Below are 19,352 nucleotides of genomic sequence, written 5' to 3' on the forward strand. Positions count from 1 at the left end.
CACTTAAAAGAGGATAACAAAATTTTATCTAATGCATGGCATACAAGATCATAGTCACTTAAAAGATGGCAGAAGAATAAGTAATTGTACCTAATACAGACAATCCAAGGATACCTATGTTCCTCTCTCCTCTGTCAGGCACGTTGTTCACCAAACACTGATACGTCCCTGTGTCTGACAGTTGTGTGTTATTAATGAAGATGGAGGCACTTGTGCTGGGCATGGTGACGACAAAGCCCACACGGGAATTAAACTGGGTGGCCCCACTAATTACCTGCCCTCCCTGGTACAAAATTACCTGTGACAGAAGGAAACAAAAAGGAAAAATAAATTGATTTAATTTATCTTAACTGTGGATCAATTCTAAAACATATTATCACATGAATTTAGTAATATTTCATTGGTGACAAAGTTTTAGTTTAAACATTATCGAGCATAACATCAGTACAGCTATGTACAGATATAGTTGCACCAATTTCAGCAACAAAGGGTCCTATAGCACTTGGCTCCTAAATAGATGGTGATTTGAGTCCTTAAGATGACCAGAGATGATTTGCTTGTTTGAAATCATTATAACATTGACAATTTCAGAATTCCACCAATCCTGTTAATTGCCAGAGAATGTACATTTTCTATCAGTGTGAAAATTCCTTACAGGCAGTTTAACCGTTTCTTTTGAAATTGATCGTGTTGGCTTTTTTTCCCCTTTGTTACTGGAGCTATAATGGAATTGTGTATAATGTACAACACATACACTGGTTTTTAATGAAAGGAGGTCATGGGCTCATATGCAGGCTGCACATGATAGTCATTGGCAAAATCATCATAGTCTCCGATTCCAAGTCTAATAACAGACTGCAACATTGTTACATGACAGAAATTCAGCATATTTAAACCAGACCAGGCTGCTTCTTTGAAAACAACAAAACGTTTGTTGGGTTCATAGGAGCTTGTATTAGTTCAGCTGCTGAAAACAACAGGATTTCAAGCATGTAGGCAGAGTACAGTATAGCTGCTTTCAAACTTCTTGTAACACAGAGCATACATCAGTATGTGAGGATCATATGTCGATTAACCCCAGTAACTGATGTTCAATCCCAATTAATTACTAATGCTCTGATCTGTATTTTCCTTAATTCTTGCCCGAAAATGATTTTCTTTTACTTATACATTGTTCAACAAGAGTAAGCAAGGTAGGCATCCACTATATGGATTCTATATGTTTGCTTAAGGAGTGTCACTACCTCTGGATATCCACCGACACACCTTGACTCAACCTGACCCAATCTCACCACCCATCTCCTCCTCAATCCCCCTCAACCCACCGATCCAACCTCATCACCCGACTCCACCCTGGCCCACCAACCTCACTAGCCAACTCTCCACCACCCAACTCCCCGCACCCCCCATCCCCTTATCCCCTAACCTCACCATCCCTACCCCCTACCCCCCTACCTCACCCACCCTTACCTTCTCTCCGTCATTTCTTTAAGAGGTCTTTGGACTCTACTTACCAGAATACAGCAGCCAGTGCTATAAAAAGAACTTATGGCTTCTGCAAAGATACCCTTTGCTGATGTCTCCAAGGATTCCTGTGCTGAATGAGTTCTACAGGATCCTCCTTCGAAAGATTGCCCAGAAAAATCGTAGGAAGGGAAGTGGGGTTTTTTTTTGGTCTGATCAGGGTCAGAACCCACGGTTCCTAACGTGATCGGAAGATCTGAACCATTGTGTAAAACCTTGCTTAAACTTCAAAAACTTATCACAACTAAGGCTAGCAAATGTAGTGTAAAAGAACAAACAAACTTAACAGTTCAAGTTGTTAAACCTTTAACAATTGTTAAAAATACTGGCATTCCATTAGTTAAATAATATACTAGAATTAAACATTATTGAATCACCAATTCAAAGTAGGATGAACTCAATTTGAATCATAAATCACTAACCAATCATCAACTCTGAACTAAGTGCGATCTAGCATTAAACTGGCAACAGTAAGTGGACTTGACAGTGTAGTTGCTAAGAAAATGTTTACCCTGACTGGGAAATCTAGATCACAGGGTCAGAGTTTCAGAAAAGGGGTAGGTCATTTTGGACTGAAATGAGGAGAAGTTTCTTCACTCAAAGGCTGGTGAATCTTTCGAGTTTTCTATCCCAGAGAGCTATGGATACTCAGTCATCGAGTATATTCAAGACAAAAGTCAATAGATTTTCTGGGTACTGGGGGAATTGCAGGGGGATGGAGTTGAAGTAAAAGATCAGTAATGATCTTGTTGAATGGCAAAGCAGGCCAAATAACTTACTCCAGCTCCTATTTTTTATGATCAAATTATTTTAATCATGTTTGGTCCCATAAATGCCCAGGAAAAGTCTATATTACATTTGGTGAGATTGTAATGTTTGAGTGCATGGTGAACAAGCGTCACAGACAACTCACCTCATGTGATTTCACATTGAACCACCGTGCAAATTGGCTTATGTACAGGAAATGCAATGGGTGTATGGAGGAGTATCCAGTGAGTTAGCCGCTCTTAAGTGGCTGCTGCTCTCAAACAAAGAACTGGACATAAAATTTAAAGTCTTTATAAAGGTAGTTTAGAATTACATCATAAAGGGACTGGAACAAGATTGCTTCTTTTGAGGATTTTACTCACTACTGGATGTCACACTGATCGAGGATCATCATGTGTACAATTGAGAGGCAGGTAAGAAGTATCATTCAAAATACCTGAAAATAACTTAGCAAGTCAAAGCGGACTCAATGCACTGAAAGCAAATAAGGAAGGAGATTTTGGGTATCATGAAGATTGTGGATAGTCTTATCTAGTCAATTTGCTTACTCTTATGGTCTTCATGATGAAGGCCAACTAAAGTTGGCTCTCACCCTGATCCAACTTAGTTGTGACAGCATGCAAAGCACTTAGACAAACTTTCAGCAAGTTCACACATGCTCAGTAGCTGATGCAGAAATATATTTCTAATATCACATTCAAATCATGTAAGAGAGAGAATGACTTATTCACACTGCCAACACAAGCTACTTGCATGTTTATGCGACTTATCAAGGTGACAATCTCAGACCAGGGCTTCCTAAACTGGGGGTCGTGAGACAAGATTCTGGGGTCATGAACTCTGCAGCATCAATGGCTGCAGTGGAGCTCTGATGGAGCTGCGAGGCCCCTTTAAATCCTTGCATTAAAGGGACAGTCCTGAATGGCCGATTTTTGAGGCCTGATTCCTGCTCCAAAAAACTCACTGAAAAGGCAAGTTTTTGAAAAACCTGTGAAGATGAAGAACTCTGAACCCCTTCTCTCACAGGTCTATCTCTGCACCCCTCACAGCTCCCACTGAGGGGTCACAGCTATTTTGAAGCCTCAAAATGAGGTCACAGTGGGAAGAAGTTTGGGAAGCATTGGCCCAGACACTTGAAGACATGGAGTCTGATCTTCCAATTGCTAAAATATGTACGCTTTTATGTTTAAGTGGAGATGAGGAATAGGAAGGGAAAGAAGTCACAAGTGGGAGTGGTCTACAGGCCCCCGAACAGTGACCACAATTTAGGACAAAGTATACAAGAAGAAATATTGGGTGCCTGTGATAAAGGGATGGTAACAATTGTGGGTAATTTTAATCTACATATAAACTGGAAAAATCAGATTGGCATTGGTAGCCTGGATGAGAAGTTCATAGAATGTTTTTGAGATAGTTTCTTAGAGCAGCACGTTCTGGAACAAACCAGGGAGCAGGTTATATTAGGCTTGGTAATGTGTAACGTGACAGGATTAATTAACGGCCTCAGAGTGAAGGCACTCCAAGGTAGCAGTGACCACAATATGCTTGAATTTTACATCCAGTTTGAAAGGGGGAAGAGTGGGTCTAAGACTAGTATATTAAACTTAATAAGGGCAACTACATGGGCAAGAAAACTGAGCTAGCTGAAGTAAACTGGGATACTAGGCTTGGGGAATCATCAATAGAGAAGCAGTGACAGACATTTAAGGGGATATTTCAGAATACTCAGAATAAATACGTTCCTACTATAAAGAAAAATTCTTAAGGGAGGACCCACTATCTGTGCTAAACTAAATAAGATAAGGAAAGCATCAAAATTAAGGAAAAAGCATATCACAGTGCAAAGATGAGTGTCAGGTCAGACGATTGGTTAGAATATAGAGAACGGCAGAGAATGACTAAAAGGTTAATCAGGAGAAAGAAATTAGAGTACGAGAGGAAGCTAGCTAGAAATGTAAAAACAGATAGCAAGAGTTTCTACAGGTATTTAAAAAGGAAAAGAGTAAGCAAAATGAGTGTTGGTCCTCCAGAGAATGACAATGGGGTAATAGTAGATAATAAGGAAATGGCGGATGAAATGAACAAATATTTTGCCTCTGTCTTCACTATAGAGGATACAAAAAACATTCCAGTAATAGCTGTAAATCAGGAGGTGGAAGGGAGAGGGGAACTTGGTGAAATTACAATCACTGGGGAAGCAGTACTGATCAAACTGATGGAGCTGCGGGCTGACAAGTATCTGGGTCCTGATGGACTTCATCCTAGGGTCTTAAAAGGGGTGACTAATGAGGTAGCAGATGCGTTGGTGTTAATTTTCCAAAATTCCCTAGATTCTGGAAAGTTTCCATCAGACTGGAAAGTAGCAAATATAACCCCTCTATTCAAGAGAGGGAGGCAGCAAACAGGAAACTATAGGCCAGTTAGCTTGATGTCTATCAGGGGGAATCAATCATTAAGGAGGTTGTAGCTGGCCACTTAGAGACACTCAAGGTAATCAGGAAGAGTCAGCATGGTTTTGTGAAAGGGAAATCATGTTTAACCAATTTATTGGAGTTCTTTGAAGGAGTAACATGCACTGTGGATAAAGGGGAGCCTGTAGATGTGCTGTACTTGGATTTCCAGAAGGCATGTGATAAGGTGCCACATCAAAGGTTATTGTAGAAAATAAAAGCTCATGGAGCAGAATTTTCCGTGGGGGTGGGAGGAAGGAAGAGCGGGCACGGGCACAGACCCAATCGATGCCCGTGATCAGGTCCGCGTCGCATTTTACGCATGTGGGCCAATTAAGGCTCGCCCAGTGTATTTGCCGACTCCCGTGTATAGCAAGAGTGTGCATGCCCAGACCACCGGGTCCAATGGCGACCCGGCAGTCTGTTTAAAAGAAGGCCTGGCAGCCTCCTGTAAGCTGGTGACAATGGCCAGCTCGAGGGTGCACCATAGGGAGTCGGCTGAGCAGGCCAGGCTGGAAGGAAGGGCAGAGGAGCAGGCCAGGCTGCAGGGTAGGTCAATGGGGGCCCAATCCGCCCCTCACTTTTCAGATGATTGCCTTGCTGCCCTCCTTGAGGAGATGGCAGCACGGCGGGAGGTGTTGGTCCCCAGGATGGGAGGAGGAGGCCCCCCCAACATGACCAAACGTGCCCGTGGTGGTGGCGGCGGGGCTGGTGAGCTCCCTTGACGTGGTGCAGCGCACCTGGATCCAGTGCCTTAAGTGCTTCAATGCTTTGTTGCACTCTGACAGGGTGAGTACCATGTTGGCATTGGGCATTTAACCCAGCAGGTAGCCTTACCCTCTGAGGCCCCCCCGCCAAGTCTTACTGTCGTGACTGCATTGAATCATGTAGGGCATTTTTCCTACGCTGGGTGGCTAAGCAGATAGTGCTCATGCTTAGACCAGCCCCGGTGGTTCATGAGCACCACATGTTGCTCTTAGTCGCACATGACTAGTCTGGGGGCAACATGCAGGAGATGCAGCTAGGTGCATACTCAGAACTCCAGCACATGTCCTATTCAGGGTTATGAGATGGTGGAAGGGGAGCCTCAAGGTGTTGTGGCCAAGAGCCATATGCTGCCCTCGACACTGCATGTAGTTGCGCCTCCTTGCTATAGGAGCAAAAACTGTGTGTTTCCTAAAGTGATGTACGCAGCATGTGTCCAAGGTAGTCGTTTTGCCGGGGGGGGGGGGGGGGGGGAGGTGTTGGGAGCAGGTGTACTACCTTTGTGTGAATGATCAGCAGTAGCGGGAAAAGGAGACACTGGAGGCCTGATATGGGCCACTGTGGTTGGGGTGCGGCGTGCACGTGCAATTTGCCGTAATGAATGGTGTTCTCTCTTTCTCAGGAGAAGAATGCTCATAATGCGTTGCAGCATGCGAGGACTGGAGGTGGCCAGGCTCACCACCTTGTGTTAAGCTGCTTCGAGCAGGAGGCCCTTGAGCTTGAGAGGCGTCATGCATCCAGGTCAACTGGTGTCGGTGAGGCTGGGGTGGAACGACCAGGTATTTGAGGCCAACAGTGAGGTCCGCTCTGTCCTCCCAACATTCATAGCACTGACGATTGTCAAATTTGTTATTGTTGCAATATTGCTAGGTCACAGAGTGATAGAGTCAGAGGTGTGGAGCACAGAAAAAGGCCCTTCGGCCCTTCAAGGATGCGCGGGTCAAACACATACCTAACTATTCTAATCCCATTTTCCAGCACTATGCCCATAGCCTTGTATGCCATGGCATTGCAAGTGCACATCCAAATACTTATTACATTTTAGGAGGGTTTCTGCGTCTATCACCCTTTCAGGCAATGCATTACAGATTCCCACCACCCTCTGTGTGCAAAAGTTGGTCATCAGATCCCCTGTAAACCTCCTGCCCCTTAACTTAAATCTATGCCACCTGGTTACTGATCCCTCCGCCCGAAGTCATCGCGCATCATTTTGTTGTGCGGAAGTGCGGGGTCCACCCCTCCGCACGTCAAACTGAAAATTCTGCCCATGGTGTAGGGGTTAATGTATTAGCACGGATAGAGGGTTGGCTGGCTGGCAGAAAACAGAGTATGCATAAATGGGTCTTTGATTGGCAGGTTGTGACAAGTGGAGTCCCGCAGGGGTCTGTGCTGGGACCTCAATTACAGTTTATAATAACGATTTAGATGGGGGAGTGAAGGCATGGTAGCTAAATTTGCAGATGACACAAAGATAGATAGGAAAGTATGTTGTGAAGAGGACATAGGAGGTTGCAGGCAGATATAGATAGGTTGAGTGAATGGGCAAAAATATAGCAGATGGAGTATAATGTAGGAAAGTGTAAAGTTGTTCACTTTAGCAGGCAGAATAAAAAAAAGCAGAGTATTACTTAAACGGAGAATGGCTACAGAATTCCGAGGTGCAGAGGGACCTAGCTGTTCTAGTGCACGAGTCACAAGAAGTTAGTATGCAGGTACAGCAAGTAATTAAGAAGGCGAATGGAATGTTATCCTTTATTACGAGGAATTGAACATAAAACTAAGGATGTTATGCTTCAGTTATACAGGGCATTGGTGAAACAGCATCTAAAGTATTGTGTGCAATTTTCGTTTCCTTATTTAAGGAAGGGTGTAAATGTGTTGGAGGCGGTTCAAAGGAGGTTGACTAGATTGATGCCTGGAATGAGTGGGCTGTCTTAAGAAGGTTAGACAGGCTGGGCTTGTGTTTCCACTGGAGTTTAGAAGAGTGAGGGGTGACTTGGTTGAAGTCTATATGATCCTGAACGGTACTGACAAGGTGGATGTGGAAAGGATGTTTCCTCTTGTGGTCGAGTCCAGGGCTAGGGGGCACTGTTCTAAAATTATGGGTTGCCCTTTTAGGATAGAGATGAGAGGAATTTTTTTCTGAAGATTGTGTGACTTTGGAACACTGCCTCAGAAGGCAGCGGGAGGCAGGGTCATTGAATATTTTTAAGACAGAGGTAGGTTGATTCCCTTGCCTAACAAGGATCTAAGGTTAATAGGGATAGATGGGAATGTGGAATTCAAAACACAGAAGTATCAGCCATGATCTTAATGAGTGGAAGGGCAGGCTCAAGGGGCCAAATGGCCTACTTCTGCTCCTATTTTATATGTTTGTATGAGAAGCCAAAGAAAGTGGTCCAGTCTAGAAGAAATCTGAACTGAAAGAGACCCTGATAAGTCGTATCAGTAGCTCTCAATGAGGAAAGCAACCTCATGTCAAGAAGATAGTGGCGTAGTGGTAATGTCACTGGACTAGCAATCCAGAGGTCCAGGCTAATGCTCTCGGGTTCAAATCCCACCATGGCAGCGGGTGGAATTTAAATTCAATTAATAAAATTTGGACTTGAAAACTAGTCTCAGTAATGGTGACCATTAAAAGATAAATTGTCATAAAAAACCTTTCTGGTTCACTAATGTCCTTTGGAGAAAGATATCCGTCAGCCTTACCTGGTCTGGTATATATGTGACTCCAGACCCACAGCAATGTGGTTGACTCATGACTGCCCTCTGAAATAGCCTAGGAAGCCGCTCAGTTCAAGGGCAATTAGGGATGGGCAACAAATGCTGGCCAAATGTGGCAGAATGGCCCCACACCTCAATTGAGACTTCACATGCAACAGACAGTTTACTACTAAAATCATGAAGCACTGCAACAATTTTTACTCTGTGGACAGTGACAAAGGGAAAATTGTAGCCAATGCACCCCAACTTCACGATAACCTGCCAGCTACATGTGAATCCTGCCAGTGACAAAGGGGCTCAGAATATTCCAACCAAAATCTTGCCATCTAAGTTCTGTTGGAAGGGATGGCTTCTTATCCATTTTCTATTATAAATTCTTCTTCTGATCTTATGGAAGTCCAAGAACACATAAGATAATTTTGATCTTATCGCTACACTTTACAGAACCCTGCGTCACCAAATTACAACAGTGACAAGCACTTTTATCAGTTACACCCACCTGGAGTGATTCATTTAGTGCGTTGTAAGTGGCAGCATTAGTAAGGGAGAGGGATAAGTGCCAATAACAGTGTAACAGCTGAAGTCATGCTGTCTACAGGTCCAGCTTTTGTCCTTCCTCAAGTGCACAGCTCAGGAATGGCACCCTTGCTGGAGTCTGCCCTGCAAAGTCTAAAATCTGAGCATGACCATTTCATATAATTGTTTGCACATGTTCCAAGATCCCTACAAGTCTAGAAGAAATCATGGGGGCCATTACCCTCAGCTGTGCATGATGTTTAGTCAATGGGTAAACTAACATAGCGAGTAGTCATGCCAAGAGCCCCAATCATCAATGGGCTAAGGCCCAGTATGCCACGTACATAGGATATACAGCACTGAAACAGGCCCAACCAGTCTATACCAGCATTTAAACTCTGCTTGAGCCTCCTCCCATTTTTTCTCATCTAAATGCATCACCATAACCATCTATTTCCTTCTCCCTCAAATGCTTGTCTCGCTTCCTCTGAAATACATCTATACTACACACTTTAACCACTTCCTGTGGTAGTGGGTGTCACATTCTCATCTCTTTTTTTTTAAGGTAAAGAAGTTCCTTCTGAACTCCCTATTGGATTTCATGGTGACTATTTTATATTGATAGACTCTTGTTAAGCTCTTACTATAAGAGGAAACATTCTCTTTGTATCCACTCCAGCAAAATCTGTCATAATTTTGAAGACTTCTATTTGGTAGCCCCTCAGCATTCTTTTTTCAAGAGAGGAGACCCCCAGGTCGTCAATCATTTCCTCACATGCATACCCACCCATTTCTGGTATCATCCTCACAAATCTTCTCTGTACCCTCTTCACCCTTGATATTCTTTTCATAACAGCCACCAGAACTGCATGCAGTACTCGAAGTGTGGTCTAACCAAGGTTCAATACAGGTTTAGCATAACTTTCCTACTTTTTAAATTCTACCCCACTAGACAAAGTCGAGAGCTTGGTTTTTTTTTAATGGCCTTGCTAAACTGTGGTGCAACCTTTAGTGATTGATATATTTGTAATTAGAGATCTTTTTCTTTCGCTACCTCACCCAGACTTGCACCTTCCAAGTAATGAAGGGACTTCACTATTCCCCTGACTAAAGTGTAACCTCACATTTGTGCTGAACTTCATTGTCTGCCCATTCTGCAAGATTTTAATGTCCTCCTGTAATTTTTTGTAGTCCTCAGTATTGATGTGGAATTGTTGAACTCAATATTGAGGTTGGAAGGCTGTAAAAGTACCTAAGTGAAAGAGGAAGTGTCCTTCAAGCTTCACGTACATTAAGCTTCACTGAAACAATGCAGCAAGCCAAGGACAGAGTGTGAGAGTAAGGTGGAGAATTAAAATGACAGGCCCCCAGAAACTCAGGGCCCATGCTTGCAGACTGAACAGAGATGTTCCACAAAGTGGTGACCCAATCTGTGTTTGATCGCCCCAACATGGAGGAGACCATATTGTGAACAGAATACAACACTGAATTCAACAATTTCAGACTAACAGCACCTCACCTTTTGATTCCACATGCCATAAGCCATCACTGCTATCTAACGAAAATGTCAAAGCGAAAACAGAAGAAATTGCAAAGTGACAAGGTAAAGCAAAAGCATACTTCGACAAACAAACACGCAAAGGATGCCACAGATCTGAAGTTGGAGACTGGGTTCTCATCAAATGGCCAAATTGTACCACAAGCTGGATCATCTCTATCAGGAACAAAACAGATCAAGCGGTTGCTTGGTGCCAACGCTTATCTGTTGCATGATAACGTAAGATGCTTGATAGCGGACAGGCCAGGATATTTCAAGGGCAGGGATTATGAGGACACACTTTCTTTAACGATGAGCAACCATGAGGTTAATCATCTTTCTTCTCATGAAGCTTTTCATGTAGAAGCACAACCCCAAGTTCCTTACTGCCATCATCAGTGACCCTCATATCTCAGAGTATTTCTGTACTTAAAGTTCAGAGTGTCCATTTTCTCCAAGAAATTGTTCAATGTACATATGTTGGTAATTAATGATGGTTTAATTTAAATTAAGGTCTTTTAGTTTTATAAGGGGGAAAGATGTTGTGTTCAGTTGTTTTGCGTTTGATTGTGTGTCTGTTAACTGCTCACTATGCTGTGTGCCAAGCCTGTGGGTGTGATTAGAGAAACTGAAACCAAGCAGCAAGCTTGAGGCAAAGCAGAAATTTTAAAAGCTTTGTAATGAAGCTCCTATTCACACAAAGAACCTGGTGAGTGTCAACTCTGCATATCTCCGAGGCACAAAACACAATAGTATAAACAATGTAAATCTGAACCCTGAAAATGTGGTGCCCACACTGCACAAGCCCCACAATTGGTACTGTGTGTAAAGTGGTCAGGCTGGCAGTCCTCAAAAGGAGCCAATGAATACAGTTCCTAAGCTGCTACTGATACGTTTGGAAAGAAAATTGTGGGCCAGGAAGAGGATGGTGGACCTTTCTTGCATTCCAGAATGAAAAAAAACAGTATAAAACTGGGAAATGAGAATACTGGTCTGAACTGTTTATTCCTTCTGGGATGCCCCGCCCCCACTTTAAAAAGTAACTGTGCTGCCCTGGCTCCAGAGGAGCCAGCAGATTCCCCCCAGCCAGTTGGTCAGTATTCATTTATCACTGACAGATCTTATTTTAACGAGTCAAAGCCATGACAGTGGCTTCGGCACCCGTGAAACTTCACTAGGAAGATGGTTGGTAGACTGCACCCACTGTCCAATTGATGAGAAGTCAGTTGAAAATTCACCCCTGCTTGTGTACACCAAAAAGTAAAAACCGAATGACTCACATATGTGCAATTGATGCTCTGTGATCCCATCTGAAACTAGGCAGCATAGAGGCAGAAAATGGGGGCAAAATTAGGCATCCCCCATCTTGCCGCTCTATCTTAATATTCCTACCTGTTGAAACGGTTGCCAGAGAGCTCAGAAGAGGTGCTGCAGCATATCCCTAAGTAGCCAGAACAGCCAACATCTCTGACCCTGTTGCCAGCTGCATAGGCTACTCACCAGACCTGGAATGAGGAAACAATTTTCTGACCACCATATGGAATTTTCCTATTTCCAATGCTGTCACCAATTTCCTAGATGCACCCTCAGCCTGCCAAATATCCTCATTTGTGTTTCTTATACAACCTGTAAACTTGAACAAGGCCAATGAAAGTCTTGGTCAAGCACAAGGTAACATTTCCACTCGAATGAGACACGCTCTACATTGTCTTTATATGCTAAATGCTTATCCACTATAATTTGCTCCTCAGGATTTGTTCTTCTCTGCATTGGGGAGACCAAACGCAGATCAGGTGATCGTTTTGCAGAACACCTCCATTCAGTCTGCAAGTGTGATCCTAAGTTTCCAACTGTTTGTATTTTAATTCTCTACCCGCTTCTCACTCTGACCTCCACTGTTCCAAGAAAGCTCAACAGAAGCTTGATGAGACACCTTATAGCCTTCTGGACTCAACACTGAGTTCAAGAATTTAAGATCATAATCTGCTCGTATGTTTTTTTTCGACTGGCATTGCCGGCACAAAACTGCTGTTGTCGTTTACGACTTTTCCAGACTTGTCTTTTGTTTCTTTTCTTGACCCATTACCAGCCCCCTTTACCTTCCATCATCATGTCATGTAATCCTTCCTGCTCGCTACGCTCTCACCAACCTGCCTTTTGCTGTTGCCCTACTCCCTCCCTATCCCCTCTCCTGCCTCTGTATTTACTTAAAACCTGCTACATCAAGTTTTTCCAGTTCTAGTGAAAGGCCATCAACTTGAAGTGTTAACTTGTTTCTCTCTCCATAGATGATGCCTGACGAGTATTTCCAACATTTTCTGTTTTTTTTTTAAATTTTATAACCAGCCTCAGTTCAGCTGACTGCACTGCTTTTCCAGCTGCCTCTTCTTCTGATACCACGGGTTGTATTCTGCTCTGAAATGGAGCACAACAACAACAAAGAATGAGGTCTACTATTTCCACATGACTCCTATGTGAATTTCCACTCAGTCCCCATCAGGCCCATCTCTGACTGCCTCTTCCCAGAGGGGCAGGTTCTATTTCTCACCCATCCACCTTGAGCGATTGAAGCTAGCAGTAAATTCCTGTTGTAAAGCCTTCAGCTCCTTGCACACAGGTCTTCCACAGATGGAAGCAACCCCAGAGTAGGCTTATGAGATTTACTCATGAAAACAGCCAGTAGAAGCCAATAGAAAAAATTCTGGGTAGGCCAAAAAAAAGAGGCTTACAAGAAGCTGGCCTTAATAAAGCTCGTTAAGTTTACTCTCGTGGTGCCACTAGCTATGCTAGACCTTGTACATCAGCTTCTAGTGACCACAGAACTTTAGTGTGAATTATTGCTCTGTCTTCTGGGAGACTCATCCGAGGGGCTGCTCCGAACTTCAGAGATATTAAGTGAAGTAAGTAACCTTAAGTCAAAACAAAATAAGGCCACCCATAACCTGCATAAGACACTGTTTCTCTCAGTGCAGCTTCATGAATTTTCCTTTTATGCCAATAGTTTCATCAGAAATTCTGCACAGGTAAGGCTAAGCTGAGAGATTTTAACACCAGGGTTAGAGCACTCAGGCAAGTATGAACTCATCGGTTTATAAATACAATACTTTTTACTGACCAACCTGTTCTGGCTGATTAACATTGGAGAGAGGTGTCACAGTCCAGATGATGTTCAGTTGATTCAGAGCAGCACTTGTTATGAAGGTGCATGGTAGTTCAGCTGTTTGACCTCTGGCAACCTGCACACTCTTGCTGCTCATGGTAACTTCTAGTGACTCTACCCAACCTGCCAAGAAAAGATTAATAATATTGAACAGATACAATGCAAATAACTAATGCCAATAAAGTGACTGGTAAATATTTTATACTCGAGTATGGTATTACTTGTGTGATGTAATAAGCTGTTCAAATACAGAGTAAAAGTTGAATTGGAATGTACAGCAAGCCTATAACATGATCAAGGAGATCAGATGATGCTATAGCCTAACAATTTATGCCACAGAATAGGGCTCATTATCTATTATAATCTACAAAAGACTAAAATATTTCTTATCAACATAAACAAGAACTTTTATAAGTTGTATTTGCTTTAGAATAGCAGACGGCCCGAAAGAATGGAATATGTTTTTACTTTCAAAGAGGTTTGACATAATTCACATTGACATAAGAGGTTCTGAGTAGATGACTTGGTTTTCCAATGAGAATTCCACTATTTGTAACTTTACTGAAGGGAAAGGTAACAGTATTTGAAAATTACACACCAGTTTAGATATTATTCAACAAGAAATTTGCACGTCACTGATCCTATTTCAATCTCAGTGAAGAACTCTGCATGAGAAAAGTGTGCTTCATCAAAGAGACAACAGGGGAGCTGCACCAGCTAATACATGAAGATTCAGGGAAGGGCGGGGGGTGGCGGTGTAGTGCAAAACGGACTCAGCAAATCATCAAGAACTATTTTTTCCACTGCGGCAGTTTTTATTTTACATTGACTTGGAAAATATTGCCAAGATTTTAAATTTCAAATCCTGTAAAAGCAACACAGAGTCTAGGAAATGAGCCCCAAAAAGATTATGAACTATCATTCTGTGAACTCCAGTAGAAAGAAGATCAGGTGCTGATTCACTACGAGCCCTTTTCGTAGTACAGGCACAGGCCAATTTCACTTGCTGGCCAAGATCATCTGCCTGAATAGCTTTGTTCATCCTGGTGAAAGTAATGGTCACACCTAATTTCTATGTTGCAGACTCATTTGAGGTGGCCAAATCATCCAGGGCTCATTCCATGCATGTTAGTTGTATTAACTAACTCACTTTTAGGAGAATTGGTGGAATTCATCTAGCTTAGCATGAGAGCAAAGCAACAGCTTGATAGGGATATCCAGTTTTATTACACTGCTGGTTCCCCCAAGGTGCAGGGTGCAATAGATGGCACACACTGTACTGCAAGTTCCTACCATTAACTAGTTCAATAGGAAGAGGTGCCAACTACTGAATACCCAGGGCGTTTCTGACCAGATGCAAAGGACCCTCATATAAATGCTCGATTTTCTGGAAGTTGCCATTCTTTATTTACCTTCCCTGTGCTATTCTGGGCAGGGAGTCAAGTAAATAGATATCTTAAGGGTGACAAGGCATAAACCTTGCCACATGAATATGGACTCCATTAAGATTTGCAAGAACAGTAGAAAAGGAACACCATACAAAAGCACGATCTTTGGCCAGTGTTAGCAATCATAAAACATTAAAGGTCCTAAAAAAAGTTTATCTTATGTTACTACAAATAAGGACCGTAGATTCCTGAAAGATTGGCCTTAGAGCCTGCATACAGCCTGCATATATCGATGATGGATTTGAATATTCTTGGTTTCAGGCAACAGCCCATTAGCTCTAGGTCTTGAACTCCAAAACACTAGGCATTCTTCACTCAACCAGCAATGAGAAGGTGGCAAGTCCTTGGCCACTCCCCAATCATCAAACTTCGGTCCCAAAATGCCACCTCCCGAAGAACATCATGTAATTTCCCCGAGCAGAGACAATCTGAGCTGGTGAGCGAGAGTGAAAACACAAGCAGCACAGAGAATGTGATTGAAGAAGTGGAACCAGAACAACATGAGTTAGGACGTTGATCTAGAGTCTCCTGTGTGGTCTTTTCCTCAGCATCCTGTAAGCCCCACAGTCACAGTGCAATTAGCACACGGACTGCATCTGTTTAAGAAGAGCCCCCCACCACCACCACCGCCATCTCAGGACAACTGGTGACTGGCAATAAATGTGGCCTTGGCAGCATTTCCCACATATCAAGAATAAAAGATACCGAATCAATAATACTGTTGCCCGTACTGTCCCACTAATCTTACCCTCACCCTTGGCAAGGAGTAAACACTTCAACTACAATGGTACAGCCTGCTCCTCATATAGTCAACAAGAAAGAAACCTGTGCCCTCTTCCTCGTCAACTGCCTCCACTATTATCAAAGATCTGCAGTTAAAAATGGGCATAAGCTAAGAATATCACAGCCTGTAGGATTGAGGGAACAGAAGGACAGTGAAGCCTTCCCCAGCACCTTGTCTTATTTGGACATTGCAACCAAGTTTCTCTTTTTAAAAGATTGAGAGAATTAAGTGAAGGCTAACATTTAAATGATGTGTCCCAGATTGCTTCAGACAGCTAATGTCATTTATGTGTTGCTATCACCCAGTCAATGTTAGAGTAGCAATTTAAGACTCTACATGCAAGTATTTTACTGTTAGAAGGGGTGGTTACACATGTATTGTCAAGTTAGAGTTCGAGAGCTCCTTAACTATGGTGCTGTGTGAAGGATGATTTGCAGAGTTTATAATTTTAGAGGATGAACGGTGTGTTCATGCCCAGCATGCCAAGATGAGATGAGACATGACTTCAAATTAACAAACCGGTGTATAAAAACACGATGAACTGAAAACAGCTTTTATAGTGGTTCATTAGCTCATGAAAATTGCTAAGTGCAGGGGTAATTTTAATCACCTCACTCTATTCCAAAGCTTGGTGGTACAGAATTTAAGACAGCCATTTAAGACTCTAAAATCAGAGGTTTGCCTTGTTTAGCCACCAAATGCCTAGGGCTCCACAATCAACCCTTAGAAATATGAGTTTTTGTCAACACCTGGCTGTTTCAACCGACTCACCTCCTTCCCAGTGTTGCAAAGCCGCAATAACTTGCAAAAGCAAAAGATCGCTTTGTCGAGATGTCTATAGTGAATCAGCTGTGACTGCCTACCTCATTGATTAGCTAATTAAATTGCAGCTAGCTTGGTTTCATCCTTGCTGACTTAAAGTGGAGATAAAAAGCTGAAGTTAACATTACAACTACAACAGAAATCTGTACATGACCTTTAACCTAATAAACATCCTAGTGCACCTCACAGGAACATTTTAAAACAAAACTATGACATGGAGATATTAGATCAGATGACCAAATGCTTGGAAGGGTTAAAGGTGCAAGTGACGTAGAGGTGCAGAGAACTATAGGGAGGGAATTTCAGAGCTTAGGGCCTAAGTAATGGTGGAGCAATTAAAATCAGAGGTGCACCGAGGCCAGAATTAGATGAGCACAAATATCTCGGATTTTGGGGCTGGAAGAGATTACACAGATAAGGAGGGGTTAGACCATGTAAAGATTTGAAAAACAGGGATGAGAATTTTAAAATTATGTTGCTTGACTGGGTGCCAACATAGATCAGCTAACATAGGGATGACAGGTGAATGTGCCTTGGAGTGAGTTAAGACATGGGCAGTAAAGTTTTGGATGATCTCAAGTTTACAGAGGTTACAACATTGGAGACCAGCCAGGAAATACCTTGGAATAGTCAAATCTAGAGATAACAAAGGGATGAATGAGGGCTTTAGCAGCCCATGAGCTGATACAGGGGTGAAGATGGGTGATGTTACTGAGGTGAAAATAGACGAGGTGTCATTGTGACAGTAAAATGTGTGGTCAGAAGCTCATTGGGGTCAGTTATGACACCAAAGTTTCAAACAGACTGCATTGGTCTCAGGCTGTTGCCATGGGGAGGGACGGAGTTGGAAGCTAGAGAATGAAAAACAATGGCTTCAGTCTTCCCAATACTTAAGTGGTGGAAATTTCTACTCATCCAGTACTGGATGTCATATAAGCCAGATAGTTAAACAACAGTGGTGGTGAGCTCGAGCTGGGTGTCACCAGCGTATATTTGCTTTTGGATTAGGGGCAGCGTGTAGATGGAAAATAGGAGGGAGCCAAGGATAGATCCTTGGAGGACAGAAGAGGAAATGGTGTAGTTGCAGGATCAGGAGCCATTACTAGGTGATATGTGGAAATGATTAGATAGATGAGATTGAATAATAATAATAAGAAGAATAAATGAAACACACAAGAACAGTATCATATAACTGAATGACAGTGCGGAGGCATTGGAGGAGGCTTTGGTGAGAAAAGGGAGGTTGGAGATGGGGCAGTAGTTTGCAAGATCAATGAGATTAAGGGTTTTTTTTTTAAAAAGAGGGGTGATGATGGCAGATTAAAAAAGGAGAGAGGGACAATACCTGAAGAGAGATAACCGTTAAAGTTGGGTTATCAGCAGTTTAGTGAGACTAGGATCAAGGGAGCAGAACATAGAGCTGATGGACAAGTTGAGCTTGGAAAGGGCATAAGAGGAGATGGGAGAGAAATTATGGGTGGAAGAGAAAGATACGAGTTCAGTGCTAGAGCAAGGATGGAACCTGAGAGGACGTTTGGCTCAGTGAGCAAGTAGGAAGGAAGGGATGGGCGGAGGCAGCTGATCAGATGGTCTCGATCTTAACGAGAAACAAATCCATGAGCTCCTCATCCTTACCTCCAACAATAAGTACAAGGAAGATGGAGAGATTGGTTAAAGATGACTGAAGTGGAGAAAAGAAGCCAGGGGTTATCTTTGATTCCAAGATGATCCTGGAATAACGAGCTGTTTCAGCAAACAGAAACAGGCTGATAATATTTTATGTGGTCCAGAGAATGTGAGCAGAGGTAGCCAGAGAGAATTAAAAGCATTGGCAGAGAGCATATAGAGTAGCCCAAAAGGTCAATGAGTTTTTAATGTCTATTAAAAGCTACATTCTCTATTTTTGCTGAAAGTGTGGAATCAAGGAGCCCTAGCAAAATTGAAGTCAATGGAAATCAGGAAGATCTCTCTCCGCTGGTTAGTATCATATCTAGCACATAAGAATGTGGCTGTGGTTGATGGAGATCAATCATCCTAGTCCCAGGACATTGCTGCAGGAGTTCCCCAGGGTGGTGTCCTCTGTCCAGAAATCAGTGACATTCCCTCCATCATAAGGTCAGAAGTTCCATGTTCACTGGTAATTGCACAATGTTCAATAGCATATGCAACTCCTCAGATACTAAAGCAGCCTGCGTCCATAGCAGCAAGATCTGGACAACATTCAGCCTTGGTCATAAGCAGCAAGTAACATTCACTTCACACAAGTACCGGACAACAACCATCTCCGACAAGAGAGAATCCAACCAACTCCCCCTTGACATTCAATTGCATTATCATTACTGAATCCACAACTATCAGCATCCCAGGAGTTACCATTAACCAGAAACTGAACTATTCTACCCATATAAATACTGTGGCTACAAGAGCAAATAACTCACCTCTTCTTTCCCAAATCCCACCATCTAAAAGGCACAAATCACGAGTGTGATGGAATATTCTCCACTTGCCTGAATGAGTGGAGCTCCAACAATAATCAAGGAGCTCGACACCATCCAGGACAAAGCAGCCTGACTTGATTGGCACTCCATCCACCACCTTAAATGCTCACTCCCTCCATCACTGATGCAGAGTAGCAGCAGTGTGCACTGCAGTGATTCACCAAGGTTCCTTCGACAGCACCTTCCAAACCTCTACTACCTAGAAGGATAAAGACAGCAGAAGCATGGGAACACCACCCACCTGCAAGTTCCCCTCCGAGCCACTCACCATCCTGACTTGTAACTATAATTGCCATCCCTTCACTGTTGCTGGGTCAAAATCCTGGAACTCCCTCCCTAACAGCACTGCAGGTATG

The 19,352-nt window shown here is 42.9% G+C and overlaps 1 protein-coding gene across 2 annotated transcripts in view; it reads right to left on the minus strand.

The window, feature by feature from the left end:
• Positions 1 to 19,352, minus strand: part of igsf11 (immunoglobulin superfamily member 11) — a 197,655-nt gene that overhangs the window by 36,027 nt on the left and 142,276 nt on the right. For both annotated transcript variants that reach the window (XM_078559818.1, XM_078559817.1), the window contains exons 2-3: positions 13,404 to 13,567; positions 91 to 298 (exon numbers count right to left, since the gene is read on the minus strand). In XM_078559818.1, the coding sequence (XP_078415944.1) occupies positions 91 to 298; positions 13,404 to 13,567 (372 nt within the window). The remainder of the gene's footprint in view (positions 1 to 90; positions 299 to 13,403; positions 13,568 to 19,352) is intronic.

The sequence above is a fragment of the Cetorhinus maximus genome, chromosome 16 (genome assembly GCF_964194155.1).
Source record: "Cetorhinus maximus chromosome 16, sCetMax3.hap1.1, whole genome shotgun sequence".
Taxonomy (NCBI): domain Eukaryota; kingdom Metazoa; phylum Chordata; class Chondrichthyes; order Lamniformes; family Cetorhinidae; genus Cetorhinus; species Cetorhinus maximus.